Source organism: Bos grunniens, chromosome 18 (genome assembly GCF_055505025.1).
Source record: "Bos grunniens cultivar Pamir isolate PY7600 chromosome 18, Bosgru_T2T1.0, whole genome shotgun sequence".
NCBI classification, from domain to species: Eukaryota; Metazoa; Chordata; class Mammalia; order Artiodactyla; family Bovidae; genus Bos; species Bos grunniens.
In genome coordinates this window covers 55388314-55415952 of record NC_141182.1, presented here as the reverse complement: position 1 = coordinate 55415952, position 27639 = coordinate 55388314, and the positions used below count along the sequence as shown (strand labels likewise).

At 56.6% G+C, this 27639-nt stretch overlaps 2 protein-coding genes and 1 long non-coding RNA gene across 4 annotated transcripts in view; 2 read left to right on the top strand and 1 right to left on the bottom strand.

Moving 5' to 3' along the window:
• GRIN2D (glutamate ionotropic receptor NMDA type subunit 2D) overlaps nt 1-14287 on the bottom strand; it is a 34300-nt gene extending 20013 nt beyond the window's left edge. The window contains exons 1-7 of one of the 2 annotated variants that reach the window (XM_086353386.1): nt 14148-14287; nt 10409-10899; nt 6389-7008; nt 1774-1888; nt 1168-1379; nt 733-901; nt 45-198 (exon numbers count right to left, since the gene is read on the bottom strand). In XM_086353386.1, coding sequence (XP_086209512.1) covers nt 45-198; nt 733-901; nt 1168-1379; nt 1774-1888; nt 6389-7008; nt 10409-10873 — 1735 coding nt within the window. In that variant the 5' untranslated portion in view covers nt 10874-10899; nt 14148-14287. Of the gene's footprint in view, nt 1-44; nt 199-732; nt 902-1167; nt 1380-1773; nt 1889-6388; nt 7009-10408; nt 11891-14147 lie in introns of those variants that run through there. The other variant, XM_086353387.1, reaches the window with a different exon arrangement.
• LOC147354167 (uncharacterized) lies at nt 598-4078 on the top strand. Its single transcript, XR_015146240.1, has 3 exons — nt 598-795; nt 1722-1870; nt 2498-4078. It is a non-coding gene; the product is annotated as an uncharacterized LOC147354167 (long non-coding RNA).
• Nucleotides 14288-17164: 2877 nt separating the features above from the next.
• KDELR1 (KDEL endoplasmic reticulum protein retention receptor 1) lies at nt 17165-25415 on the top strand. The gene is made up of 5 exons (XM_086353388.1): nt 17165-17442; nt 18086-18186; nt 18493-18651; nt 23379-23631; nt 24657-25415. Exons 1-5 carry the CDS (start codon nt 17352-17354, stop codon nt 24689-24691), a joined length of 639 nt encoding a protein of 212 aa, XP_086209514.1. The 5' UTR covers nt 17165-17351; the 3' UTR covers nt 24692-25415.
• Nucleotides 25416-27639: the final 2224 nt, after the last annotated feature.

Below are 27639 nucleotides of genomic sequence, written 5' to 3'. Positions count from 1 at the left end.
GCTCTGCCCCACTCCTGACTCCTTGTTCCAGGGCCCCTGCTCACCAAGGAAGGCCGAGGGGGACACAGTGCCATTGCTCCGCGCCACCATGACGCTGATGCCGGTCTCTACGAAGGGCACAGAGAAATCCACGATTTCGGACCGCTCCTCGTTGATGGTGAGGGAGCCAATGGCCATGTCTGCTCGCTGGTAGAACACCTGAGGGTGAGGACAGGGAAGGAGTGAGGGAAGCCGGGTGGCTCTGGACAAAGACAGGTTCCAGGAGGAGACTAGCGACAGGGTGAGAGAGAGGGCTAGGAGGGTGGTGGGGTGGGTGAGGGGGACCCAGGCAGAGTCGGGCAGGAAAGGCGGAGGTGAGAGAACAAGAGTGGGAAGAAGTGGTCTTCATCCTCCTTCACCGGGAGGTTTGGGACCTCCATCCTCCTGGCCCCGCCCCCTTTCCCTAGTCTCTAAGGTTCCACTCTCCGAGCTCCGCCTCCTCCGCCCTGAAGGTCCCTCCTCCTGACCCCGCCCCTCCACCAAGGTGAGCCTTTCCTGTGGCCCCGCCTCTTCAAATCCAGGCGTGGCCACTTTGACCACGCCCCCAGACCGCCGCGTGCCCTCGTAGCCCCGCCCCTCTCGGAGACACGGCTCCCGCCTCCGGGCTCCGACCCCCGACCCAGCAGCTCCTTGGCCAGGACCTGGTCCTGACTCCGCTCCCCACCTGCCCCGCCCTGTCCTCGCCCACCTCACCTCCCCGATCATGCCGTTCCAGACGCCGTCGATCTTTTTGCCGTGCTTCCCGTTGGTGACCAGGTAGAGGTCGTAGCTGAAGCCGATGGTCTGCGCCAGCCGCTTCAGAATGTCGATGCAGAAGCCCTTGCAGCAGCGCTTTTCCGGGCGGGGGGCATCAGGCGGAGGGCTGCGGGGGGCGATCAGGCTCGGGAACGTTGGGGACACCCCCCACCCCCACCCCACGCCTTTTGGAGAGAGGGACGAGCAGCAGCTAAAACGATGGTGGGCGTCGCTTTCTGGGAAAACAGACTCCAAGGAATTACGTGACTTGTCCAAGGTCACCGAGCTGGAGGGCTTTCCGGGCCCCAAGGGAGGTGGGGTCTGGGGGGCCAGGACTGCAGGAGACTGCACGGAGGGTTTTGAAACGGGACCTCCTGGATCCCAGGCTGTCACCTGTGGGTGCGGTTGAGCTGGCTCCGGCAGGGCACAGAGTCTCGGATGCAAGTGCCACTGATGGGGTCGGCGGGCTCCACGATGACGAAGGGCCGCTCTTCCAGCGTGGCCACCGTGAGGTGCTGCGTGTCATCCACTGGCTGCAGGAAGCGGCCGTAGCGCGACCACAGTGGGTACTTGAGGCGGAGAGTCTGCTGCTCCCAGCTGCCCACCTTGGCCAAGAGCAGGGGATTCAGGCTTCCTGAGGGGGCACTTTCCAGAATGTTCTGGCTTTCCTGGCCCTCCTTCCTCAGAGCCCCGGGCTCCCAGCTCCTTCTCCCTCAGATCCAGAAGTCTGGACCCCCTCTCCCCTACCTCTCTCCAGGACCTGGAAACCCTTCAGGCCCATTACCCTGGGCTTTCTTCTACCAGGACCCAGGGGTCTGGGTTCCCAGTTCTTTCCTTGACCACCTGGAATCTCAGGCTCTCAGCCCCTTCCTCCCTCAGAGGCCAGAGCCCAGGGCCTCAGCCCCCACCTCTGCCAGAAGTCTGGGTCCTCACTGCTTCTTCCCCAGGACCCAGGAGTCCCACTCCTCGCCTGTGCCTGAGGTCAGCGCTGGGACTCACCACCTCCCACGTCCTGTCTCGGGTGAGGGAGATGACCACCAGGGAGGGGTTCACAAGGAAGCCGTCCTCATTGAAGGAATAGTCCCGGTTGTCCCAGGTAATATTCATGAAGTACCTGCCCAGGAGGAAGGGAGGGTAGTGTGGGGCCCTGGACTGGACCTTGGCACCTGAAGGCAGAGAAAGTCCCCTTGCTACTGACCAACCCCACCCCCCCTAGTTCGAATCTCTCTTTCGGGTTCTTGAAGACCTGAATATGCCCCTTCTTCACTAGGCACTCTCCTTCGCCAGCCCGGTGCCCCCAAGACAAGGTCCCAGACCCTTAGCCTGGGTTTGGGGATCTCAGGGCTCCACCTGCCTCTGCAGCCGCATCTCTGATCACTTCCCACAGTCACTCTTTCCACCCAAACCCTTTCCCTGCCCCACCACACTGTATGTGGGGTGTCCTCCAAACACATCAAGTGGTTTCCTAGCTCTAGGTCTTTGTAGGTGCTTTTCTCTCTGCCTTCCCTAGCTCAGTTGGTAAAGAATCTGCCTGCAGTACAGGAGACTGGGGTTCGATCCCTGTGTTGGGAAGATCTCCTGGAGAAGGAAATGGCAAACAACTACAGTATCCTTGCCTGGAAAATCCCATGGACAGAGGAGCCTGGTGGGCTACAGTCCATAGCGTTGCAAAGAGTTTGGCACAACTGAGAGACTAACAGTTTCATTTTTTCTCTCTGCCTAGGAAAAAACCCTTGGAAAAAGGAAAAAGACGCAGGTTCAATCCCTGGTCAGGGAAGTTCCACATGCCGGGCAGTGCGGCCAAAAGAAAAAAAAAAACAAAAAAAAAAAACCCTTATTCTCTCCTCATCCTGATTAGTTCTTAGGTGTTCAAGACTCCGCTCATGTCTATCTTCTGGACAAAAGCCCTGGGAGGGGCTCTGGACTCCCAAATATCTTTACTATACAGTGGCAGCCTGCACTCTGAATGCTCTTCGCATCACCCTGGTCACTGGACCAGACCCTCAGCTGCCATCCTCACCCCCTCACTCCCCCTCCCTCACCCCCCATGCAGGGCATCTGTCCTCAAATCCCATCCTTCCTGCCCCGGGGATATCTCTGCCCCAGCCCTCCTCTCTGTCCCTACAACCCTCCAGGACCCCACCCCAGCCTCCTACTTTGCCTCCAGCCTCCAATCTTTCTCCTCCAACCTGAACCCATCCCACCCCAGAGGGGTCTGTCTACACCCCAAACTGACTCCACTCTCTCCTGCTCAGAGCCCACTCATAGCTTCCGAGTCCCCTAGAATACAGTTTGAACCTCTCAACCTGGCATTCAAAACCCTTGTAAGGACTTCCCTGATGGCCCAGTGGCTAAGACTCTGCTCTCCCAATGCAGGGGGCCTAGGTTTGATCACCAGTCAGGGAACTAAGATCCCACATGCTGCAACTAAGACCTGGCACAGCCAAATACATTTTCTTTTTTTTTAAAAAAGGGCCCTTGTGGCCTGTCCCCCCTCTGCCTCACCAGTCTCATCACTCCCAACCCATAAATTCTCCTGCCTTTATCCACCCTGAGCTATTATGGTCCCACCAAACTGCTCCAAGTTTTTCTCCCCTCTGGTCCTTTGCACAATGCTCTTTCCCCTCTCTGGATTATCTATTTCTGGGGGACTCCCGATTGCCTTCGAAGCCAAATCTAAATCCCTAACCTGGCCTAAATGCCCTACCTACGCTGGGCCACATGTCACTCCATCATATTCTGCCCGCTTGCCCACTGTGCTCCAGACACATTGGCTTTATTTCAGGCATTTCCAGCCTCAGGGCCCTTAAACCTTCTGTTCCCCCTCCCTTCTCTTCACGCGGATCTTCCAATAGTTGGCTCTCTCTGTCTCCCTTTTTGTTTCTGGCTATGCTGCTCAGCTTGTGGGATTTTAGTTCCCCAACCAGGGACTGAACCCAGGTCCTTTGCAGTGAGATCATGGAGTCCTAACCACTGGACTACCAGGGAATTCCCCTGGCTCTTTCTCTTTATCCATTTTTTTTTTTTAACCTCCAAATTTCCCCAACTCAGAAAGGCCTTTCCTGATGACCTCGTCTAACCTAGCACCCTAGGCATTTCTCATTACATTCTGCCTGCTTTATTTTCATCTCAGAAGTTATTACCCATTGATGTTTTTTTCCTTTCTTTTCTTGTTTGTCCACTGATTGTCTCGCCTATGAGACTGTGAGCTCTGTGAGAGCAGAGGCCTCGTTCAACATTGTACTCTGTGTATAAAGCAGGGCTTGGCACATTGCACACTCTTGATAAAGGGCTTTTCAACAAATGAACGAATGAGCAATTTATTCTTCGGGTCTCAACTTATACCACCTCCTCCTGGAAACTTCCCTGAACCCATAGGCTGACCCATAACTTGTGTAGCCTAGTCTGGAATGTTGACTGAGGCCAACCCAATTCCTCTCCTGGGAGAAAGTTAGCTGTGAGATTTGGAGGGATGGTGGTGGACAGGGCTTCCCAGGTGGTGCCAGTGGTAAAGAATCAGCCTGCCAACGCAGGAGACGTAAGAGACGCAGGTTCAGTCCCTGGGTCAGGAAGATCTCCTGGAGGAAGGCATGGAAACCTACTCCAGTATCCTTGCCTGTCCGTGGGATCGCAAAGATCCCTGATCGCAAAGATGCCTGAAGGGACTTAGCACACACACACGTGGCAGACACAATGGGCTGAAATGATGAGTATCATGAAGGAACAGAAATTCTGGGTCATCAGAAGAACTGGACAGGGAGAAGAACTGCCCTCTGGGGGGACAAGGTAGAGACAGAGAGGGAGATGTTGATGAAGATGGAGATAGTGACGGGGAGGGAAACGAGAGAGAGAGAATCAGAAAGAATTGAAAGAGTACCTAGAATTGAGGAACTGGCCTCAATTCCTGATGTCTGAGTTTCTGTGCGTGTTTATCTTTTCCAATAAACCCCATTTTCCCCGAGGAAACTTGAATGAGACTGCTTCCTGCGACCAAAAATGTTCTGGCTTAGCAGTTCCTCCACGGTGCTCCCACAAAGCCCATGCAACCTCCATTACTGCAAGTATCATGCTGTGCTGTCATTATGCCGTCCCTGTCTGCTACCCCTACAGGACCCTGTGTTCTCTGAAGAGAAGTCCACGGTCTTATTCATCTCTGCGTTCCCAGGTCCCAGCAGGAGCCCTAGTTCCTAGCGGGCGCTCAGTAAGTATTTATGAACGAGGGAGGCTTCTCTCATCGTCTGGTCCCTGGATCCTGATTCCCAAATCACCACTTCTCAATTCTCCTCCCTTAGGCTTTCTTCCCCACCCTTCACCTCTTCCCAAACTCAGGTCATCCTCATTTCAGTATCCAAGGCTCCTCTTTCCACTGCTCTGTCACCAAACTCCCAAAGCTTCCTAGGGTAGAGATGCTGTTTCTCACCAAACCCTGGTCCCCTCATCTAAAACAGTAGTGTGAACAAATTAAATAATATAAAACAGTAGCGTGCCAGTTGCGTACAGCCCTGTCCAGCTAGAATCAACATTCCCCATATTCCCTGACATTCCTTGCTAACCCAGGCTATGGGCAGGTGATATTAAAACTCTAACAATCAGTGTGGCACAGACACTAGCCAATCAGAATCGGTGTCTAGCCAATCTGCATGGATGTGGCTACAAACAACCAGTAATTCAAGCCCCTGCCAAGTGACTACATTCTCACGAATGGGATGTAAGACTCGTCCCTTCTGCCTCACTGGCCTAAAGGAAATGGCGTGTTCTCCACCTCCTCTCTTTCCCCCTTCTCATGAGCTAGAATTCAGACATGCCCTTTGACCCAGCTTCCACCATATGGAAAGATGGCAGAGCAACAAGGTGGGAGGGTCCTGGGCCCTTGAATGACCACATGGAACGATGGAGTCTCCTGATAACCTGGACCATGGATCTCTGGGTTGTTAAGTGAGAGACCTCTCTACCTTGTTGGAGACATTGCATTGTTGGGTCTTTTGGTTACTGAAGTTCACCTCCTACGCTAACTAGGGTGGTGGTGGTGGTTTAGTCACTAAGTCACATCTGACTCTTTGGGACCCCTTTAGGACCCTTGCCAGGCTCCTCTGTCCATGGGATTTCCCAGGCAAGAATATTGGAGTGTTTGCCATTTCCTACTCCAGGGGACCTTCCCGACCCAGGGATCGAGCCTGCATCTCCTGCATTGCAGGTGGATTCTTTACCGACTGAGCCACCAGGGAAGCCCCCCCAACTAGGTATTTCACCGAATCTAAGATGCTATCGACTAGATGTATTGCTATTTTTACAACCATGAAGGGGGAAAAAAAAGCACTGCCCATGAAATCATGATAAGTGATGATCGTAAGACATGTCTTGATTTCAAAGACATTAAAACTGCAAAAACGCACATGCTAAAATCGTGAAATACAGTAATCCTCTCCTGGTATCTCAGGGTTTTTTTTCCCAAATCACTTGATTTAATCCCAGAAAGAAGAGCCAATTTCACTTATTTTACAGAAAAGGAGACTGAAGTTCTGAGAGGCAAGGTGACCCATTTGAGGTCACTGAGCACCCCAGGTGATCTAGTTCAGGAGTCCTCTCACGGCCCTCCCAGCCCAGCCCTGCTCACCTGTGTAGACTCTCCCCTCGATGGGTGCGGTTCTGGGCGCGACAGTCGTGGCCAAGTTCAGGCAGGAAGCCATAGTCACGCAGCAGGGCCTGGGCACCTCTGGCCACAACGGCCACACCAGCTGCCACACGCCGGGCCAGGTCATCCCTCCAGCCTGCCGAGCGCACTGCAAACAGCCCAGCAGGCAGTGGGGCGCCTCCTGGCAGAAGAGGCGGCTCCCCGGGAGCGCCTGAGCCCCCGCCTCCAGCCAGCTGGGGCCCCACCATAAACCAGACGTAGCCAGGCCCCGTGAGGCCAGCCTCCTCAGCTGCCCGGAACACAGGCTCGGCCTCCTCACGGGCACAGAAGAGCAGGCGGATCTGGGCGCTGACACTGCGGAGTTGGGCGCTCAGCACGGCCTCGCCAGCCCCAGGGTCCAGTGTCAACGCCCCGCGGTGCTCCCAGCCCACCAGGCTGCCATCAGTGAGCACCTCGATGTAGGACAGGAAGGCCCGGTGGCCGGGGGCACGCGTGGTCACGGCTACAAAGGATGTCCAGTCGTATTCCTCCAGCACCTCGAAGATGACCTGAAGCTGCTGCTCTGTGGACGAGCCCAGCTGAAGAAAAGTGGAACCTTTCTCCTGCAGGGGAGGAGAAGGATGTCAGGCCTCCCCCATGTGGAGATCTCAGCTCCCAGCTGCTGACCTTCAGCAGCCAGCGAGGGGCTCACAGCTCCCAGGGATCCAGAGGGGACCTCATCTCCCAACAATGGATAAGGGCATCACAGCTCTCAACATCTAGCTGTTTGCCAAACTCATCTCATTTCCTTGCTTGGGGCACAGAGCTAGACCTGGGTTAGGTTTAGCCTCAGGACTGAGTTCTAGGCTCATCCATAAAAACCTTTCCGCCCAAGCACCTTACTCTTCCCTGTCAGAGGGCAGATGCAGAGGCCCCCGAGGAGGAATCTAGGGGATTACAAAGGCACAGCATGGAGGAAACTGAGTCCCTGAGTCAGAGCTTGGAGGAGAGCCAACTCCAATCAGGAACACCTGTTTGGATTTTATATGAGTGAGGAACAACCTTCTATTGAGTTAAGCCCCTGAAAAGTGGGGGTTTATCTGTTACAGCAGCTAACATAACCCTAGTGAACACAGGCAGCAACCCGGGAAAGAACTACAGTTCCCAGCATCCACTGAGAGGGACTACATCTCCCAACAGGCCATGAAAGTGCTGAAGGTAGTCTCTCCCAACTCAGCTTTGCTGAGTAGGCTTGCCCTTCTCTGCTTTTATTCCTACGTTCCTGTCCCCTCCTTCTCTGTTTCCTTTGCTAGACTCTCTTCCTCTGTCAGAATTCTAAACATAGGAGTGCCCTCATCTCCTCTTTCCTTCTCTGTTCTCTCTTCCTGGTGATCTCATCCAAACCCATGGGTTTAAATATTGTCTCCTGTGGTCTCCAGTATGGTAGCTGCTAGCCACCCATGACTATTCAAATTAAATCAAAGTTAAATAAAATTTAGTTCCTTGGTTATACTAACCACACATCAAGTGCTCAACAGCTCACATGGCTAGTGGCTATCATATTTGACAGAGTAGATGAAGACCACTTTCATCATTTCAGCAGAAAATCCTGTTGGACAGACCTTGGGCCCACATCCAGGCCATCTCCAAGTCTTCTCAGTTCTCTGTTCAAAATATGACCCCAGCTGTTCATTCTTCACTATGGCCCCATCATGACCCTCATCGCTTCCCCTTTCTTGCCTAGACGACAACAGCTTCATAACCCATCTCTGCTTCCTTTCTCGAACCTTTCATTTTCCAGACAACAGCCAGAGTGATCTTTTCAAAATATTAGTTGGATCGCCTCCCTTCTTGGTTGAAAACCTTCCAAAAATTCTGTGTCAGAGTCAAAGCCAAAGTCCTCGCTGTGGCCCATAAGGCCCCACATGACCTGGTCCCTGTGGCCTCTTTGACCTCATGTCCTGCCAGCCCCACCTCTTTGCTCTTCCTCAAACACCTCAGGTTCCTTCTAGACTCAAGGGCTTTGCCCTTCACTGTCACCTTTCTCAGGGACACCCCCCAGCTCCTTCCCCTCCTCCGGCCTCAGGTCCAGCTCAGTTTTACCTCCTCAGGGAAGCCTCCCCTGACCACCATCTACTGAAACCACGGCGGCCTTGGTCATTACCTCTCCTCCAGGACAGATTTCACTATCTGTTATTTGTTTTGTCTGTCTCCTCATTAGAAATGCAAGCTTCGTAAGAGCAGAGACCGTGTCTTTTTTTTTTTTTAACCTTCCCTAACTGTATTCCCCAGAACCTGAAACAGCCCTGGCACAGAATCAGTCCTCAATAAATCTTCCAGTAATGCAATGAGACGAGCAAGTGGACTTTCTCCCTAGGCATATGCCTGTGGTTAAATGTGCGAGGGTTAGGGCACTTGTCCTGAAGGTATGAGGCTTCCCAGAATGCTATGAGACCCTGTGAGGCCCTCATCCTTGGCAGCTGAATGTGTACTCAGGGGACAACGTTCCCAGCATTCAATGGGGGCACAGATAGAGCTGTGAGGACCACGCTAAGACACTAAAAAGACTACATTTCCCAGAAGGCAACGGGTGTGCACTGAAGGGGCCACAGTGCCCACCAGACAATGAAATGGAGGGGCACACACTTCTCAGACGCCATAGAGGCAGGAGGGACAACATCTCTCCGTATCCCAAGAAGGCGTCAGCCAGGAAGTAGTAAGTTCACCTCGCAGGTGATCTGCCTACAGATCTCTGGACAACCCCATGCCAAAGAGAAGAACAAAGTTGGACAGAGGTCTTTCCCAGAGTGCTCGAGACAGAAGAAAACTACGAGTCCCGGCATGCAATAGAGATCTAGTCACAAAGCCGCAGGGCCCTCACAGCAGGGAATTGGTGGAGACTTAGGCTCCACCCACTCAGGTGGCCCCATCCTCAGGCGATACCCACTTCTCTGTTACACTGGCTCCACCCCTGAATAGGCCCCGCCTCTTCTCAGACGCCTCCTTTAAGCTGACCTGGTTCTTCTCAGTCCGCACACCAGGCTTGTTCAAATCCTGCCCTTCCCTACCAGAAGTCCACTCCAGCTGACCCCTCTTGTGCCCTCGGGAGGCAGGCCTCTCTCCATGCCACAGCCAGCTCCAGCCTCTGACCCTGCCTCCCCTGCAGGCTCCTGGCTTTGACCTCTCAATGGCTGAGCCTGCCTCTAAGCGGGAGGCCTTCATCTTTCCAGGCCCACTCTTTGAATTTTTGCTTTCCACGCCTTCCAGTTGGGTACCTCCCCTGTCCAAATCCTCCTTTAGTACCGAGCTGAGGGCCTGTCCTCCCTGGCTAGCCCCGCCCCTTCCTTGACTCACCTCTTCCTTGACTGGCCTTCCCGCACTTCCTAGCTGCAAGGCTACCCTTCTCTCGCTCACTCACTAAGGACGCCTCCCTTTCTCATACTCATCCTTCCACCAGATGGTTCCGTCCTTCTACGTTGACCTCTAGACCTCATGCTCAGCTAGCCGGGCCCCTCCCTATCCCTCAGTACTTAATACTCCTTTTTCCTGGTCACCGTGTCTGACTTTCTGGCTCCTGCTTACTCTCTAGTCTTCACCCTTTTCTGAGCCCCATTCCTTTTCACTTGACACCCCGTCGCTGATTCCAGAGCCCACCCCTCACTCAGATCTTGCCATCTCAGGCATGCCCCCTCTGGCACCCACCCAGTCCTCGCCCCTCCCTGGCTGGCCTCGCCTCTTCCTCGGATCCCACCCCCTCCCGATTCACCGCTCCCGCAGCCTCTCAACTCTTCCCATAGCCTGGTCACCTCAGACCCTGCTTCTAGTTGATTCCCTGGCACACTCTGTTCCTCCTATAGATCACGTCCCTCCAAGTCAGCCCCGCCCGTTACCTAGACCTGAGCTTGGCATCCCCGAGGCTGACCCTCAGGACTGGCCACGCCCCTTACCACCCCGCCCACCCACGGCCGACCCAGGCCCCGCCCCCGCATAGCCCCCCGAGCCCCGCCCACGTGTCGCGCGCACCTTGGGCGTGAGCACGAGCGCCGCGCCGCCGTGCACGGCCACGATGGGCAGCGAGGTCTGCGCCGACAGGAAGTCAAGGATGGGCGCGACGGCGGGCGCGCGCGAGTCGTCCTCGAAGACGACGCCGTGCACGCGCAGCCCCGACAGCAGGTCGCAGAGTTGCAGCACGAGGCTGCGTGGATCCGAGCCGTTGAGCACCAGCGCCACCGGCCGCACGTCCAGGCCCGGGCTGCGCACGGCCGCCGCTACGGCCGGGCCCAGGCGCGCCGCCTCGGTCGCGTACGCGGGCCCCGAGAACACGAGGGCCACGTTGAGCGGTCGCGCCCCGCCGGGGCCCCCGCCAGGCCCGCCGGCCCCGCCCGGCCCCGGCACCTCCTCCGGGAACGGGCTGGCACAGGCCAGCGCCAGCAGCAGCAACATCTTAGCGGGGCCCCGAGGGCCGCGGGGGCCACCGGCGCCGCGCATCGCCTGCGGGCCCTGCCGGGCGGCCTCTGAGCGCGAGGGCGCCCGGGGAGGGACACGGAGGAGGGGGGGGTGGTGCGCAGAGACGGGGCGGCGGACACGCGGAGCAGAGAGAGGGACAGGAATGAGAGACAAGAAATAGAACGACAGAGACAAGGAGAGATACACGGTGAAGGGGAGATACGAGGAAGGAGAGACGCGGAGGTAGGAGAAATGTTGGAGTAATAGAGGGAGAGACACAGGGAAATACGGAGGCAAAGGGAGAGATACAGAAGCGAAGGGAAAAACACAGGGAGAATGGGTAATGGGGCCACAAAAGATACAGAAGTGGGGAGAAGAGATAGACAAGGGAGGACAATGAGACAGGCCAGATGGAAAAGAGACCCGCAGAGACCAGATCAGAACAGGAACAGAGAGAGAGAGAGGCCCAGGAAGATAGGAAGAGATGAAAACACCCACAGAGAGATGGTCAGGGAGAGAGAGTTGATGGGGTGGAGGAAAGAGATGGAAGGAGAAACAGACAGGGACAGATAGGCTCAGAGTAACAGAGCGAGAGATAAGACGGAATGACAGAAATAGGGAGGGAATGAGAGAGGCGGGAGAGATGCAGAGATAGACCAAGGAAGGTGGGGGAGAGGAGAGAAACCCGAAAGTTGGACGGAGAGAGGAAGGTGGAAAGAAACCGCAGGAAGATGGAGACAGACCCCACAGCCACCACAAGACACGCACCCACAAGAGACGGAGAAACAGTCAGAATTAGAGATTGAAGAGGCAGGCAGAGCAGACAGAAAACACAGGAAGACAGAAATAGCGAGGCAAGGCAGAGATCAAGACCCCCACCAGGGAGGTGCCCAGCACAGACATGAAAGGAAGGCCGGGAAGGCGAGTGGCAGGAGGGATCAAAAATAAAAGGAAGAAAAAGTGAGGGGAACAAAAAAAAGAGAAAGGGAAAAGGGGTCAGGTGTGTGGGGGGAGAGAGAGAGAGAAAAAAAAGAGAAATTAGTGGGCCATCCTGCAGGGAGCAAATGCCTCTGACCGTACCCCTCCCCTGGAACACACACCCCCCAACCCATCTTCGTCCCCTTACTCCTACCCCTGTCCCTCCACTCTTAGTAAGAGCTAGAAAGAGTCACAGTCCAGACTGGGCTCTGGAGTTGGGGGGAGCACAGCTGTGGAGAGCTGGGAGGGGTGGGGGTCCCTGGCTCCCAGCCCAGAGCAATTTGGTAATTGAGAAGCGATACAGCATCTCTCCCTATGTCCCCTGTTGAATACTAGTTGCCTGGGGTGGTCAGGCTGGGAGCCCAGACTCCTGGCTCCTGGGTCTTGAGGAAGGAGGGCCCTGGGGGCCTGGACCCCTGGTTCCCAGAGAGGGATTGGAGCCTGCAGAAGGGGCTTCTGGAAAGGGGTGAGGGTCCAGACAAGGAAGGGCTTGCTCTTAACTGTCCATCAGCCTCCTGTCCGGTTGCCATGGTAGCGCAGAGCCTCCATCCACCCCACAGCCAGCCAGGGGTAGGGGAAAGGCCCACACCCCTTTGCCTGCCTAGAGGCCTCACTCCCCACCCCCCTACCCCCAGGCCTTCCCAGGGACCCTGGGGCACTGTCTCCCGAGGGGTGGGGGTGGGGGCTCCTAGCATGCTTTAATCCTGGCTCTCCCTCGCCCCTCCTCTCCTCTGCCCTTCCCCAAGCAGCTGGTTCAGTCAGTGCTCAGAATAGCCCCCCTCTGCCCCAAAATAACCCACAGCTGTGGCCTGGCGCTCCCCCCTCCCCAGGATAACACTGGTTCTCCCCTCCCTTCCTGGTGGCTGCTCACCCCTCAGCCTCTTCTCTGCCTGTCTCAGACTTACCCCTGCCCGGCCTCTGGCCTTGGGGACCCTGGGGTCCTGCTCCCTGGCTGAAGCCCAAGAGGGCAGTTCCTGCCCCACCCTTCTCAAGAGGCTGGATGCCCAGTTCTCTCCGGTGAGGGATTCGGGAGGACAGTCTCCCACCCCTCCAGAGATGGATAGAGAGGTGGCAGCCCCAGCCGCTGGGGCAGTCTGGTGTTCCAACCCCCAAACCTGCACCCTCAGGGATCACATTGTTCAGGCCTCCAATCGCCACCTCCTCGTGAGTCTCAGTCCCCACTTCCATCTGCACGGGGCCAAAGAGTCCAGACCCTCATCCCCTGCCCCGTCACGGGGTTCAGGACACTGAGCCCCCAGCCCCCTCTTCCCTCAGACACAGAAGCCCCATCCTCCCAATTTCTCCCATCAACTCGGGAATCCTGGTCTCGGGGCCCCTTCTTTCCCCCGGACCCACCGGGGACTGTGGGTGCTCAGCTCCATCCTTTCCCAGGACCCAGGAGTGCGGGCTCTCTCCTGCCCCCAGACTCAGGAATCCAGGGGCCCAGCTTCCTTTACGCCCAGGACCCAGGAATCCAGGCCCATAGCCCTCTCCTCCCTTAAGGACCCCTTGTGGTCTCAAACCCCATTCGTCCAGTATCCTGGGCAACCCCCGCCCCAGCTCCAGCCTCTCTGAGTCGCCCCACTCAGGTCCTGTGCACAGTACAGTCTGTCCCCCAGCTGAGGAGAAGGAGGAGGGTGCCAGAGATTCCTGGGGTGTCCCTGTCTCCATTACTCCCCCCGGATCCATCACAGAAGAGATGAGAGAGCCACTTCGATCCACAGCCCGCGTTCCCCCCCACCTCACCGCACAGTTCGCGTCGTGCTGCGGACGGCTCCCGCCCCCCCCAACCCCGTTCTCTCCCCACCCTAATCCTGGTGCTTGGAAGAGGCTAGAAGGGTATTCCAGAACCTTGAGGAAGGGATGGGAGCTTGGGGCAGGGGGTGCCAAGGCCTGGATACTCTCAAGGTCCTTGGCAGGGGTATTAATAGCCGACTGGCAGCTGAGAAGGGAGGGGAGATGGAGCTGGAGAGAGGGAGGTAGACCGGCCGAGGGGGGAGGCTGATGCGGGCGGTGGTGGGGGGACGGCTCAGAGAGGGAAGGTGAGAGGGAGAGGTGGGGGATAGAGAGTCGGGGCGTCAGGTGTATGGGGCTGGGGAGAAGGATCAAAGTGTCAGCAGTGAGGGGGTTAGGAGATCTGGGGTGCAGAGACCTGGGGAAAGGGCTCAGCGAGGGAGAAGGAGATAGGGCGCAAAGATTTCCCCCCAGAGAACCCTGTCCACCATTCCAGCCCTCTCCCTCCAACTGAGGCCCCTTGCCAACTTTCCCTGTCCTAGATCTGGAGCGGGGGGCGGTCCATGTTCCCACCCCATCCCCTGCAGTCCTACCCCAGCCTTACCTTTTCATGACCCTTTTCTGGGGGGGTGTTGCGGGGGTGCCAGGAAAGGAACCGGAGTCCAGCGACCCGAAGATTCGGCGGGGGGCTCAGGGAGCCGCGGGGTGTGTGTGGGGGCCAGGCCCTGGGGCGGCGGCGGCAGCGGCGGCCGGGACCTCCTGCCGGCCTGGCTCCCTGGCTCCGGCTCTCTTCCTCAGTCTGTCCTGCCCTGTCTGTCCCCAAGGTTGAGGCCGCCCCGGCTAGGCGAGGACGCGGCTACACATGTTGCGCTGGAAGTTGGGCCCCGGACATTGCGGAGGCTGTCGGGGTGTCCTCTCGCCGCCCCGACCCCGTGGGGATCCCCCCTCCGCCCACCCGGGGTGCCCCCCTCTGCCGCTTCAGCCCCGGCTCCTCCCCCCTGTCCATGTGTCCGGTCCCGCCTCTCCCTGGCTCATTCGCAAACCCCCATTCTGTGCCCTCAGTGGCCCCCCCCAAGTCTCTGTCTGTCTGTCTGTCTGGGTCACCTCTGAAGCCGGTGGCCAGTGTGTGTGTTTGCGTAAGGGGCAGGCGGGAGACAGCCTGTCTGGGCGACTGCTTGCCCCTTCCTGCTTGGCCACCTCCCACCTCCAGGCACCCCCCCCACGCCCCCACTCTCAAATACAGGCGGACACACACACATACACACACGCATACACGCACCACCTCACTTCCCTGGGATTCCCCTAAACACCCCCGGAGCTTGAGGAGGGAGACACACACACACACACACACAAACACACACACACACTGGAGGGTCTGATGGGCCAGGCTGCCGCTGCCGTCAGGGGCTGTTCAGACAGACAGGAGGACACGGGCAGCCAGACGCCCGGCTGGACGCAGGCAGGAGGCGCAGAGCCCAGGTACACACCATGCATCCGGGTTTGGGGGAGGCTCGGAGGGAGGAACCTGGGGGGCCCGCGACACCCAGGCAGGTGGCTCGGGGTCGAGACAGACAGGCAGACCCCTCCCTCCCTCCCTCCCGCCCTCAGCCGCCGCAGCCCTTACAGACACACCCCCCCCTCCAGCCCAGCCCCAGACACCCGCACACACAGATCCTCACCGGGCAGATGGCAGACGCACGAGAGACCCCTGGGGGCCAGGCGGACCCACCCGGGCCGACACCCCCGAGCCGGGCACCGGTGGCTAGGGAGGCTGCAGGCGGGCGGAGGGCGGTGGCGGCGGCCAGGGCTTGGAGCCGGAGCGGGAGGGACTCGCACACTCGCTCTGTTCTCATACACTCACACACACGCGCACACACACACACACTCACTCGGGATGCGATTAACATTCAGTCCCCGTCCGCCCCTGCCGGGAGACCCACAGCCCCCCTTCTTGGGCTCCCTCGGGACCCCTCCTCCTGTCATGGCTGGGGGAGGGGGCCGGCCCCTTCCCCAGCTCCCAGCCTCTGCCTTCCTCCTGGGACCAGAGAGTGAGGGGCTGCAAATAAATCTGGGGACAGGGGAAGGGGCCGGGGGCGGGGGTGCAGTCGGGGACTCAGGACCTGCACCTGAGCTCCAGGGCCCAGGGGCTGCCTGCCCTCCGCCCCCTCCGCACGCTGAGGTTTGCGAAGCAGGAGGCCATCCCCAGACTTGAGTCTGTCATGCTAGGACCCATTTTTTGGCTTCGATTGCCCTAGGAGGCCAGGCCTGCAAGCAAGTCTCCCTCATGAAGCCAGGAATCCAGCCTCCCAGCGCCCTCCTCTCTCAGACCCAGAAATTCAAATCCCCAGCTCCTTTTGCCTCCAGGACCCAGGAATCCAAGCCCCCAGTCCCCTCCTCACTCAGACCTAGGATACCAGGTATCCAGCCCACCTCCTTCCTCAGCTCCAGGAGTCCAAGTCTCTGTCCCCCTTCTCCTCCTGGGACCCAGTGATCAGAGCCCCCTCCTCCAGGCCTGAGTCCCTTTTAGACCCTCAAACTGACTCCTTAGCACAAACCACACTCAGGGGCCCATGCGTCCAAGACTCATGGATGTCACCCTCAAGCACTCTATCCATCCTGCGATCTGAGGAAACTGATGCCGCTGTGCCCCTTCTGTTATTGACAGACCCTGACATCCATCACCCATGGTTATTCAGACATCCAGGAAGAAAGCACCAGGTACCCCCTCTTAGACGCAGCCTGTTTCCCCTCGCATCCCTCAAGAGCAGTTGCCCAGCTCCTGCCCCTCCTGATAAAGAGGGAGGCTAGGCCCCGTGTATCTATGAAGGGCTAGGGTGGAGTGTGGCACAGGACACCCGGGCTCCCGAGAGTGTGTCTGTGTGCCTCTGAGGGGGCAGTTCCGGGGTTGGTGGGTGGGTGGGGGTGGCCAGAGCCAGGGCTTCGGGCTACCAACTCCAGGGTCACGGAGAGCAAGAGTGAAGGCTCATATTTCTGAAAAAGAAGAGACTGGGCGCCTGAATTTGTGGGTCCCAGAAGGAGGAAGGGATTGTGCATCTCGATTCCTGGGTCTACGATACTTGGGACACAAAATCCTCGGGTGGGACCCTAAGTCCCAAAGAAGCGGGGACTGAACTCTTCTTGGGTCAGGGGGTGGAGAGGCTGGCGGCTGGACTCCTGAGCCCAAGGGAGGAGGACACTGAGGTCCTGGACTCCTGAGTCTGATGGAGGAGGGGCCGGAGGCTGCTTTCTGTTCTCTCAGATGGATTGGAGCTGGAGGTCCCTGAAAAGCCAGCCTCTGGGTCTTTGTGTAGGATCCTGAAAGCTCAGAGACCTGCCTCCCGAATCGCTGTCAAGGGCACAATCTATGCGGCTGGGCTGCGACCTTTACAGAGGCTGCGCCTCGGGGAACAGGCGCCTCGGGGAACAGGCGCCCGGATTTGGGAGTTGCGGGTCTCAGCGACCCCGCAAGTTCCTAGGAGGCGGCCTTGGTGGGGAACATTCGGCGCCCGGCTCTGCAAGGGCGGAGAAGCGGGGGTAGGGGGCGCCAGAGAGCCGGGACTCCGCCCTCGGGGCGGAGCCTCCCGCCGGACTCCTCCCCCTCCCGCCCTCCTCCCTCTTCCTAGCTCCGGCTCGGCCACCAGCTCCGGCCTCGGCGCCCCCTCCCAGAGCCCCCTCCCCGGAGCGGAGCCCACCCGAGGGCACCTCTCCCGCCCCCCCGACAGCCTAGCCGCCCGGCCAGAACAGCAGCCCCGGGGGGCAGCCCCCCTCCAGCCTCCCTCCAGCCCAGCCCTGCCAGATCCCCCCAACCATGAATCTCTTCCGATTCTTGGGAGACCTCTCCCACCTCCTAGCCATCATCTTGCTACTGCTCAAAATCTGGAAGTCCCGCTCGTGTGCCGGTGAGACACCCACGGGGGCGGAGGAAGGGGCAGAGTGCGGGGGACACCCCAGGACTCGGGGAGAGGGTTTGGAGGCATAGGGAGACGGGTCCCCTTTCCCGTCCCTGCTTGCTAGGGGTCCCTCTTCCAGGTCCGGGGTCACCAGGGGGTTAGCTCCTATCCGCAAACCGGGGATGCATCCAGTTTGGTGGGGGTGGCTCCAGGCACCGAGTTCAGCCTTCCCCCGGCCCCCATCAGCGTGGCCTCAGAGTTGCTGGGGCTGGGAACAGGGAGCTGTGGCAGGCAGGGAGGTGGCTGGAAGTTGGTGACGTGGACTGTAGCGGCCAGGAAGGGAGCGGGAGGCAGGCAACCTGTTCCGGAGGCCAGAGGTCAAGGGGGGGTCCTCCTGAGGCCCCACCTTGGATCCGGACTGCAGGAGGACCCTGAGGGTGTTGGGGGTGGCCATGAGGCCTAGCCCGGGACACAGCCTCGGGTTGGAGTAGCTTTGGGGCCGGGCTGCCCCCTGGCTGTGGGCGGTGGGAAAGAGCCCTGCTCCGGCCGCTGGCTGGGGAGGCCTCTGGGGACAGCTGCCCTCCAGAGCCGCCTCCAGGCTTGTTCCAGGCCTTGGCCCCTGGTGTATTGACCCTGCCTGTCTGCACCACAGGGATTTCAGGCAAGAGCCAGGTCCTGTTTGCTGTGGTGTTCACTGCCCGCTACCTGGACCTCTTCACCAACTACATCTCACTCTACAACACGTGCATGAAGGTAAAGGCCTCCTGAGGGGAGCCGCCAGAAGGGTCGGGGGAGGAGGGAACGTGGGTCCCAGGCTTTAGGGAGGAGGGGGCTGGGGGTCCAGACTGCTGAATCTGAGGGGGGCGGTGACAGTGGCTGGGACTCCTGGGTCTGCGGGGCTGGGGGCCAGGACTCCTAGTTTGAAGGAGGAGGGGCTGGAGGCTGGACCCCTGGGTCTGAGGGAGGAGGGGCTGGGGGTCCGGACTCCTCAGTCTAAGCTCTTGGGGGCTGGGGCCCTGTGCCTGGAACTGAAGCTTCCTCCTCATCCTCACCCGACAGGTGGTCTACATCGCCTGCTCTTTCACCACAGTCTGGATGATTTACAGCAAGTTCAAAGCCACTTATGATGGGAACCACGACACGTTCCGAGTGGAGTTCCTCGTCATTCCCACGGCCATCCTGGCGTTCTTGGTCAACCATGACTTTACCCCTCTGGAGGTAGGCCACCTGCAGGGTCCCGGGAGTGGTGTAGTGGTGTGGGGTGGGCTGCGGGAGAACGGCTGTGGACAGTGGGCCCAGTCAGAGGCTTCCTTCTTCAGGGTTTGCTCAGACTTCCTCCTTTTAGGAAATAACGTTCAAGACAGGGGCCCTGGAGTCGGATGACAGCAACGTCATGGCAGCTGCTGCTGCTGCTGCTGCTGCTGCTAAGTCGCTTCAGTTGTGTCCGACTCTGTGCAACCCCATAGACAGCAGCCCACCAGGCTCCTCTGTCCCTGGGATTCTCCAGGCAAGAACACTGGAGTGGGTTGCCATTTCCTTCTCCAATGCATGAAAGTGAAAAGTGAAAGTAAAGTCGCTCAGTTGTGTCCGACTCTTAGCGACCCCAGGGACTGCAGCCTACCAGGCTCCTCCGTCCATGGGATTTTCCAGGCAAGAGTACTGGAGTGGGGTGCCATTGCCTTCTCTGGTCATGGCAGCAGCACTCACCAAGTACCAGACGCTGCTCTGAGCGTGTCACACATGTCATCGCTTTACTTTTCACAGCAGCCCCGTTTTATAGATAGGAAACTGGGGCTTGGGGAGTCAAAATGACTCTTCCAAAATCATCGGCCTAATGAATAGTTCAGGAGTTGGAAACAGGGGCTCTAGGGGGCCAGGCTACTTGGATTTGGATCTGTTACTTTCTATTAGCATGACCTTGCGCATGGAACTTGACTTTTCTGTGCCTCAGTTTCCCTGTCTGTAAAGTTAAGATTAGGTCACTGTGAGGATTTCCTGAGATTAGCCAGCATCGCTTACACAGGGACTTTAGAACCAGAGAGCCGGGATTTGAAGCCCAGGGCTTCCCTGGTGGCTCAGATGGTAAAGAAGCTGCCTGCATTGCAGGACACCAGGGTTTGGTCCCTGGGTAGGGAAGATCCCATGGAAGAGGAAATGGTAATCCACTCCAGTGTTCTTGCCTGGGAAATCCCATGGACAGAGGAGCTTGGCGGGCTACAATCCATGGGGTCACAAATGCTTGCACATGACTGAGCGACTAACACTTTAGAAGCTGTGGGACTTTGGGCAAGTCATGTAATTTCTCTATGTCTGAGTTTTCTCATCTGTAAAATGGGGATAGTTCCTACTTCATAGGTTCTAACTCGGGATTGATATTGATAAAGCACAATGTCTGGCAGTAGGCAGGAAGTGTTGTCCATGATCGTTGCAGTGCTTTGGGCCAAGTGTATATATACTTCTACTCCTAAAGGCTAGCTGTCGTGGTTTTTATTGCCCGGTATTTTGGTAGGAGCTATACAGTTTCCTGGGAGTAATTTTGAGAGGGACTGTGGTCAGTCTGCCATCTCCTGCCTCCAGGGGCCTGGCAGGAATCAAATTCAGAGCAGTCTTTCCTCCCCCAGTACCACTCACTCCTGCTTGTAAGAAGCTGGCTCTGGAACGTCCCTGGTGGTCCAGTGGTTAAGACTTTGCACTTCCAAGGCAAGGGGCGCGGATTTGATCCCTGGTTGGAAAACTAAGATTCCCGCAAGCCGCCCCTGCTTTGCTGATGTTTTCAACAGAAACTATAATTCAGGAGTTTTCCTGAGATGTCTCACTTGACAGTTTTGGCTACAGATTCCAAATCTATTTCTAAAAGCATCCTGCAGTCTTGACAAATCTGATTGAGGGGTAACTTTGGCCCGAGTGCCCCAGAAATGTCAGAAGGAGGAAATCCAAAGGTTAGTTGCAGGGTCTGGACTTGGGAAACTTCTGATCACCATCATCTTGCATGGAGCACTCACTGAGCTGGACCCATTCTACAGGCAGGGAGACTGAGGCTGGAGGAAGGCAGTGGCGCTTGCTCTAGGCAGAAGAGGCTGGCCCAGGATCTAGGCTTCTTGACTCCAGGTTGGGTGGTTTGGTTGGGTGGTTCCCTCATTCAGAAGGCAGTCACTTGTGCAAAGTATTGGCACCAAATCTATGTCTGGCTCTGCGCAAATCCGACATCATCCCATCTGATCCCTTCGCCACCTGAGGAAGCAGACCTCGTCATCCCTCTTTCTTTTAGGACTAAGGTGAGGCTCCCAGCTGGCACTAGTGGTAAATAACCCGTTTGCCAATGCAGGAGATGCAGGTTCGATCCCTGGGTCGGGAAGATCCCCTGGAGGAGGGTATGGCAGCCCATTCCAGTATTCTTGCCTAGAGAATCCCATGGACAGAGGAGCCTGGCCAGCTACAGTCCATGGGGTCGCACAGAGTCGGACACGACTGAAGCAGCTTAGCATGCAAGGTGAGGCTCAGAGGTGAGGCCTCACAGAATTTGAACCCAGGTTCGCCTGCTTTCAAAACACGTGCTTTGTTAGTCACTTAGTCATGTCCAGCTCTTCGCAGTCCCACGGACTATACCTGCCAGGCTTCTCTGTCCATGGGATTCTTCAGGCACAAATACTGGAGTGGTTGCCATTCCCTTCTCCAGGGTATCTTCCTGACCCAGGGATCAAACCCTGGTCTCCTGCATTACAGGCAGATTCTTTATCGTCGGAGCCACCAGGGAAGTCCTAAAACCATGCTACCTCCAATTAAAAAAAAAAAAAAAATACCCTTGCTAGCATTGGGTGCATGCGGAAAAACTTTTTTAATTATAGAAGGAAAGGATTCCTTAAAAATTCAGACGTCATGAATAGATCAAGTAAAAATACAACAGACCTTTTCTCTCCTTTTTTGTCATGATTCTATTCCCCAAGGCTAGGAATTGGGTATATATCCATTTTATGGGCATGTTTCCTGAGAGCCTCAAGTAACCTGATTTACCGAGAACCTTGCTGGTGGATTCTGAGTGATTATGGGAACAAACCCTGAAGTCTAGCTGCCAGGATAGGAATCTGTTTCTACCCACATCTCAGTTGTGTGGCCTTGGACAAGTTACTGATCCCATGGGCCTCGGTCTTCTCATTTGTATAAGGGGGATAACAATAGGTCTTAGCTCATAGGGTTAAGGCATAAGCCAGTTAGTAGCTGTAAGGTGCGTAGAGCAGTGTCTTGAATGTAGTAAATGCTATATAAATGTCAGTTCTTAGAAATACATCCTGATGGTCGCCACTTCGCTCCCACAAACCAAAACCAGCCAGGAGGAATCACACCTGCCAGCTGGTGGTGTTGTCTGAGTGGAGGTTTCAGTGAACTGACACCTCACAAGTCACCCCAGGTGGGGCTTTCAGGAAACTGGGGACTAAAAAGGGGCCAGCAGCTGTCTTCCCTCTCTTGGTCTCCCTCCTATGATGCCCTGTTCTGCTTGCAAATGATGGTCAGAGCTCCCTGAATGGTGGCCCATGACAAGCACTTGGGGACCTCGCTCCCATCCTCTCGTGCATTCATCCAGGCATGGAGTAGGTTCCAGGCATTACGCCAGGGGCTGGGCTCACAGAGTGCCCAAGGTGTAGGCTCCTGGGCCTCACGGAGCTCACAGTCCGGTGAGGAAGGGGATGTGACAGGGAGGAAGACAAGACAGGGGATGTGACAGTCCTGGGGGAGGATGGTCAAGGAGGACCTCGCTGATGAGCTGAGGTTGGAAAGAGGTGGAAGAGGCAGGATGTGACTGTCTGGGGGGACAGCTGCAGGAACAGCAAGTGCAAAGGTCCTGCAGCAGGAGGAGGCTGGTGTGTTGGAGAACCAGACAAGGCCTGGGTAGTCCGTCGTAGCCTGGAGGGACTCGGAGATGAAGCTGGATCAAGGAGAGCCTTGAAGGTTAGGAACTTAGAGCCAAGGTTAGGAACTTGGGTTTTATTCTGGATGTGATAAGAAGCAGCTACTGGAGGGTTTTGAGCCAGAAAGTGACACGGTCTGATTTATGTCTCTCAAGCTTGCACATTGAAGGTTGCCCCTACCAGGGCAGGAAAATCACCCCCACTTTAGAGAGAAGGAGGTGGAGGCTCTAAGAATCTGGCTGTCTTGCCCAGTGTCTCATAGAAGGGAAGTCTCAGAGCCAAGATTCCAACCTGGTCCTCCTTTGAAGTGAAGTCACTCAGTCGTATCCAACTCTCTGCAACCCCATAGACTGTAGCCTACCAGGCTCCTCTGTCCATGGGATTTTCCAGGCAATAGTTCTGGAGTGGATTGCCATTTCCTTCTCCAGGGGATCTTCCCAATCCAGGGCTCGAACTCGGGTCTCCTGCATTGTAGACAGACGCTTTATACCGTCTGAGCCACCAGGGAAGTCGGGTCTTCCCTTGGGAGAGGCGTAATTGCCAAGTGCTCTGAATACCGGCTCTGAACTCTTTGTTCAAATCCCAGCTCTGCCACTCTCTAGCATTGTGATCCTGGGCGTGTCTCTTACTGTCCCTGAGCCTCAGTTGCCTCATCTGTAGGAGGGAATGCTGGGGATTTCCTGGTGGTCCAGTGGTGAGGACTCAGCACTTTCACTGTCAAGGCCCAGGTTCGGTCTCTGGTGGAGGGAACTAAGGTCCTGCAAGCCACGTGACTCGGCGAAAAATAAAGGAGGGGAGAATGCTAGTAATTTTACCTCTCTCATGGGTTATTGTGGGGATCGACAGAATACGTGTGGGGTGGGCAGAGTGGTCGCTGGCACACGGGGAGTGCCCGGCAGGCATCGTGGCCCCCCGTTATCCGCTCTCCCGTGTCACTGTAACCAACACACCCCGTGTCCTCCCCTTTCTCTTCCGCCCTGTTCCCTCCCTCCCTGCCCTCTGCCGCCAACTCCCTGGCACGCGCCCCCCCGCCCCCCGTAGATCCTCTGGACTTTCTCCATCTACCTGGAGTCGGTGGCCATCCTGCCGCAGCTGTTCATGGTGAGCAAGACGGGTGAGGCGGAGACCATCACGAGCCACTACCTGTTTGCGCTGGGCGTCTACCGCACGCTCTATCTCTTCAACTGGATCTGGCGCTACCACTTCGAGGGCTTCTTTGACCTCATCGCCATCGTGGCGGGCCTGGTCCAGACGGTCCTCTACTGCGACTTCTTCTACCTCTACATCACCAAAGGTAGCTGGCGGGGAGGCGGTGCGGGAGGGAGCCTACACCTTCTCCAGCCCTGCCCTCCCTCCCCTGGGGCCCTGGCTCCACCTCCTCTGCCCCAAAGAGAGGGTCGGGGTGGCCTCTGATTCTCTTCTCTTGGGATTTCTCCTAAGCCCTTTCTCCTGCCCTGAGGTCCCAGACCCACTGTCTCTCCGTCTCACACCTGTTAACAGATCCGAAATCAGCAGCCCCAGCATCGCTCAGGGAAGGGAGGGCTTCTTCTCTGCTAATTGATCTCTGTCCTCACCCTCAGGGACTCCGGCCCACCAAGATTCATTCATTCATTCAGTCAGTCAGTCAGTCAACCAGCAAATTTAGGGAACACTTTCTATGTCCGTGGCCAGGGCGAGGCTCTGAGATACTGCCAGGTCGAGGCTCTGAGATACTACCATAGGGGGAAAGATGGATGAAGCCCTCTCCTCCTTTTTTGTATTATAATGTGTGTGTGTGGAGGGGGGTGGCGAGAGGGTGTGGGACGAATGAACAAGAGAAATGACTGCAAACAGTGAGAAGGGCAGAGATGGAAAGGAACCAGGGAGGTGTTGGTGGAGAATGAGGGGGTTACCATACATGGGGGTGGGCGGTTGGGGGAGGCCTCTTAGAGATGGTAATTAAAAGCTAGGTCCCCAGTCAGTTAGCAGGAAGGGAAGAGGAGACTGGAGGGCAGAGGCTTGGAGGCAGCCCAGGATTCCCGGCAGGGAGGGCAGAAGCAGGGGGTGGTTTTGCCTACTGCCCATCAGAGATCCAAGGCCTCCAGGCCCAGGAGTCCTTCCAGGATGGAAGAGGAGAAGCCAGTGTTAGGAGAAATGGGTCCATGACTCAGTCCCTCAGCCTCAACCCTCAGTAATTCAGGTTGATCCCCCGCCATGGCTAATCCGGACTCCGGAGGCTGCCCCTGCCAGCCCAGCGTCCAGCCCCTGGTGTGGGCGTGGGAGGCTGTCCCCTTTTTAGGGGCCCCGTGGTCATGCCCTCCCCCGCCCCTCTCTTCACAGTCCTAAAGGGGAAGAAGCTGAGTTTGCCAGCGTAGCCCTGGGCCGTCTCCATCTCTGGGACAGCAGCGGCGAGAGGCAGCGGAAGGCGGCGACGTGAGATGAAGAGCCTTCCGGTCCAGGGGTGACTTTTTTAAGAACCCACCTCTCCCGGCTCCCCAGCTCCACACCTGCCGGGTTTCAGGGGGGCGGTGGAGGACCCAGGTGTTGGGGGAGCTCAGGACCTGGGCTGTTTGTAGTTTTTTGCCTTTTAGAGAAGAAAAAAAAAAAAATCTTTCCACTAGTTTTTGATTCTGATGACTCCTTTCTCTTCTTACTCTCCGGCTCCGATTTTTATAAACTGTTTTAAAGTGTCCTGTGGGGTGAGGCAGGGTTGGAGATCTTTCCCCTCCCTTGAGCCCCTTGGCTTCCTTCTGGATCCTACCACCCCACCTTCCACTCCATCTCCAGCCCCACTGGTCGCCAAACACTAACTCTGCTGAAACCCGCCTGACACCTGCCTGCCTGCCGGACCTCTGACCATGGCCATGAACACACACCCCCATCCACCCCCCGCCCCCCAAACTTTTGCACTGGGGAGAGGGAGGAGGGGAGGAAGTTCTCCCCTGATTTTTCATAGTAATTTTTTCCAGAATTTGAATTTTGGGTTTTTTTTTTGGCAATTTAGCGGGGCGTGGGAGAGGGGTTGGCCCGAGGGGTCACATTTTTGTACAGAACTGAAGGTTGATTCTTTGTTCTCTTGAAATAAACTGAGGAAAATGATGCCTCTCTTTTGCTACTCCTTGCCCTCTCTCTGGTGTTTGTTGGGGTACCCCTGACCCCGGCCCCTCTCTCTCTGCTTCCGCTTTATCCTGACCACTGTTGGCAGGAGACCCAGGCCTGGGAGGAGCAGGAAGACAAGAAACTGGGCTCCCTGAGACTAGCTGCACCCTGACCACCGGGGAAGAGGTTTTGGAGGAAGAAAAGATCTCAAAGATTCTTCTTGTCTTGGCACACCACTTCCCTGACAGTTAGTTCTCCCTAATCTCAGGGTGGCAGAGGACAGCCTTCCAGAGTCTGTGATTTGAAAGTCACCAAGGGACAGCCCCCCGCCCCCGTCCCTCCGTCATTTTTCATTGTGTGGAACTGCTTTATGTTTTCTTTAAAAAAAAAAAAAAAACTGAATTGGTTGCCAGCCTTTAAACACCAGATTTTCCCATTAAAATCGAGATTTCTGGCTCCTCTTGAAAAAAAATCCGTCAATCTGACAATGCCGGGTCCTCATTTCTGGGTGGCAGCAGATGGCTGGAATGAATGGCTGGGACGCGAACTCCGCCCCCACCTCCCCCCGACTCCCATCCCCTCCCGCTCTAGTCCCCGGGACTTGGCTGATGCTGTTGTCTTGTGGTTTTGTGCTGTGAAGTTCAAAGGAAAGTGAGTACTTTCTGTGTTTCCCTCCAGACTGGCTTCACATCTGCTCTGTTTCCTTCACTCATGTTACCTGCCTGGCCCTTGGCAGCCTTTGGAGTTTTGCCCTGGATTCTGCCAGATCCCCTACATGTCCGCTAAGACCTTCCTTAACCAGCCTCGGTTCTCCTGTAGGCTGGCTCTGGAAGCTTCAAGAGGCAAGGAGCTGGCGTTTCTGAGCATTTCATGAGCACCAGGCAGAGTGTTACACGGGTGAGCCCGCAGGGACCCTCAGAGCCCCCTCCCTTTGCTGCGGAGGAAACCGAGGCTCAGCGGGGGTGCGAGTGGCCAAGGTGGTGTAGACACCCCAGTTTCCTGCTGCTGGATCCCGGGTGCTTAGCCACTGCTGTGGAGTTTTGCAGATGTTCTTCCTTCCTTTCTGAGCCCAGAAGCCTCACACGGAAGATGGAGGAGCAGGCCTGCTTCAGTTGATTCAGGGTTGGGAGCACGCGTGTTTTCGACCACAGTCTGCAAACCATTGATCTAAATCCGGTCCGAGGCTCTGGTTTGACAACCAGCCCAGCGCGGGCCCAGAGACATTAAGTGACCCGTCCAAGGTGATTCAGCCAGTGACAGGGTGAGGACCAGAGCTTGGGGGTTCCTTCTGTTTCTCATGCCGGAAGCCTGCCCTCTGCATGGTTGCTTCTTCCTCCAAGTGCCCATAGGGACCACAGCCTGTTTATTTCTGCACCCCTAGCACTGAGCACTGCCATGCATGAAACAAAAAGACGGGGACCACGGAGCCCATGTTGGACTCCCCACAACTCACATCCCTTTGCCCAGTCTGTAAGTGAGCCCTCTGCCGCCACCATGGCCCTTGTGTGGGTGTGTTTGGTTTTGCTGGCATAACATTAAACTTCCTTTGTTTTTGTATTCATTGCCAACCTATCCTACATAAAAATAACTGGATGTCCAGTTGTTCTAGAAATACCAGAAGGTTCTAGAGCTACACCGTTCAATACGGTGACCGTTAGTGCTTGAAATTGGTGGCCCCACGTCAGGGTGTGCTGTCTGTGTAAGATACATGAAGGATTTAAAGAACTCAATGCCCGAGAATGTAAGCTATCTGGCTAGTGACTTTATACTGATGATATGTTGAAATGATAATATTTTGGATATGTGTGTTAGTTGCTCAGTTGTGTCCAGCTCTTTGCAACCCTATGGACTGTAGCCTGCCAGGCTCCTCTGTCTACACAATTGTCCAGGCAAGAATACTGGAGTGGGTTGCCATTTTCTTCTTCAGAGGGTCTTCCCAACCTAGGGATCGAACCTGGGTCTCCCGCATTGCAGGCAGATTCTTTACCATCTGAGCCACCAGGTGGGTTAAATAAAATGTATATTCATTTCACTTGTCTCATTCAACTTTCATCCTGTGGCCAGGGGACAAATTTAAATGCCCCATTTCCCTGACACCAAGGCTCAAATTTGACTTCTTTTGGACAGCACTGTTCTATTTTTTTTTTGGCTGCCCTGCTGCTTGTGGGATCTTAGTTCCCTGACCAGGGATCAAACCCATGCCCCCTGCAGTGGCAACACAGTC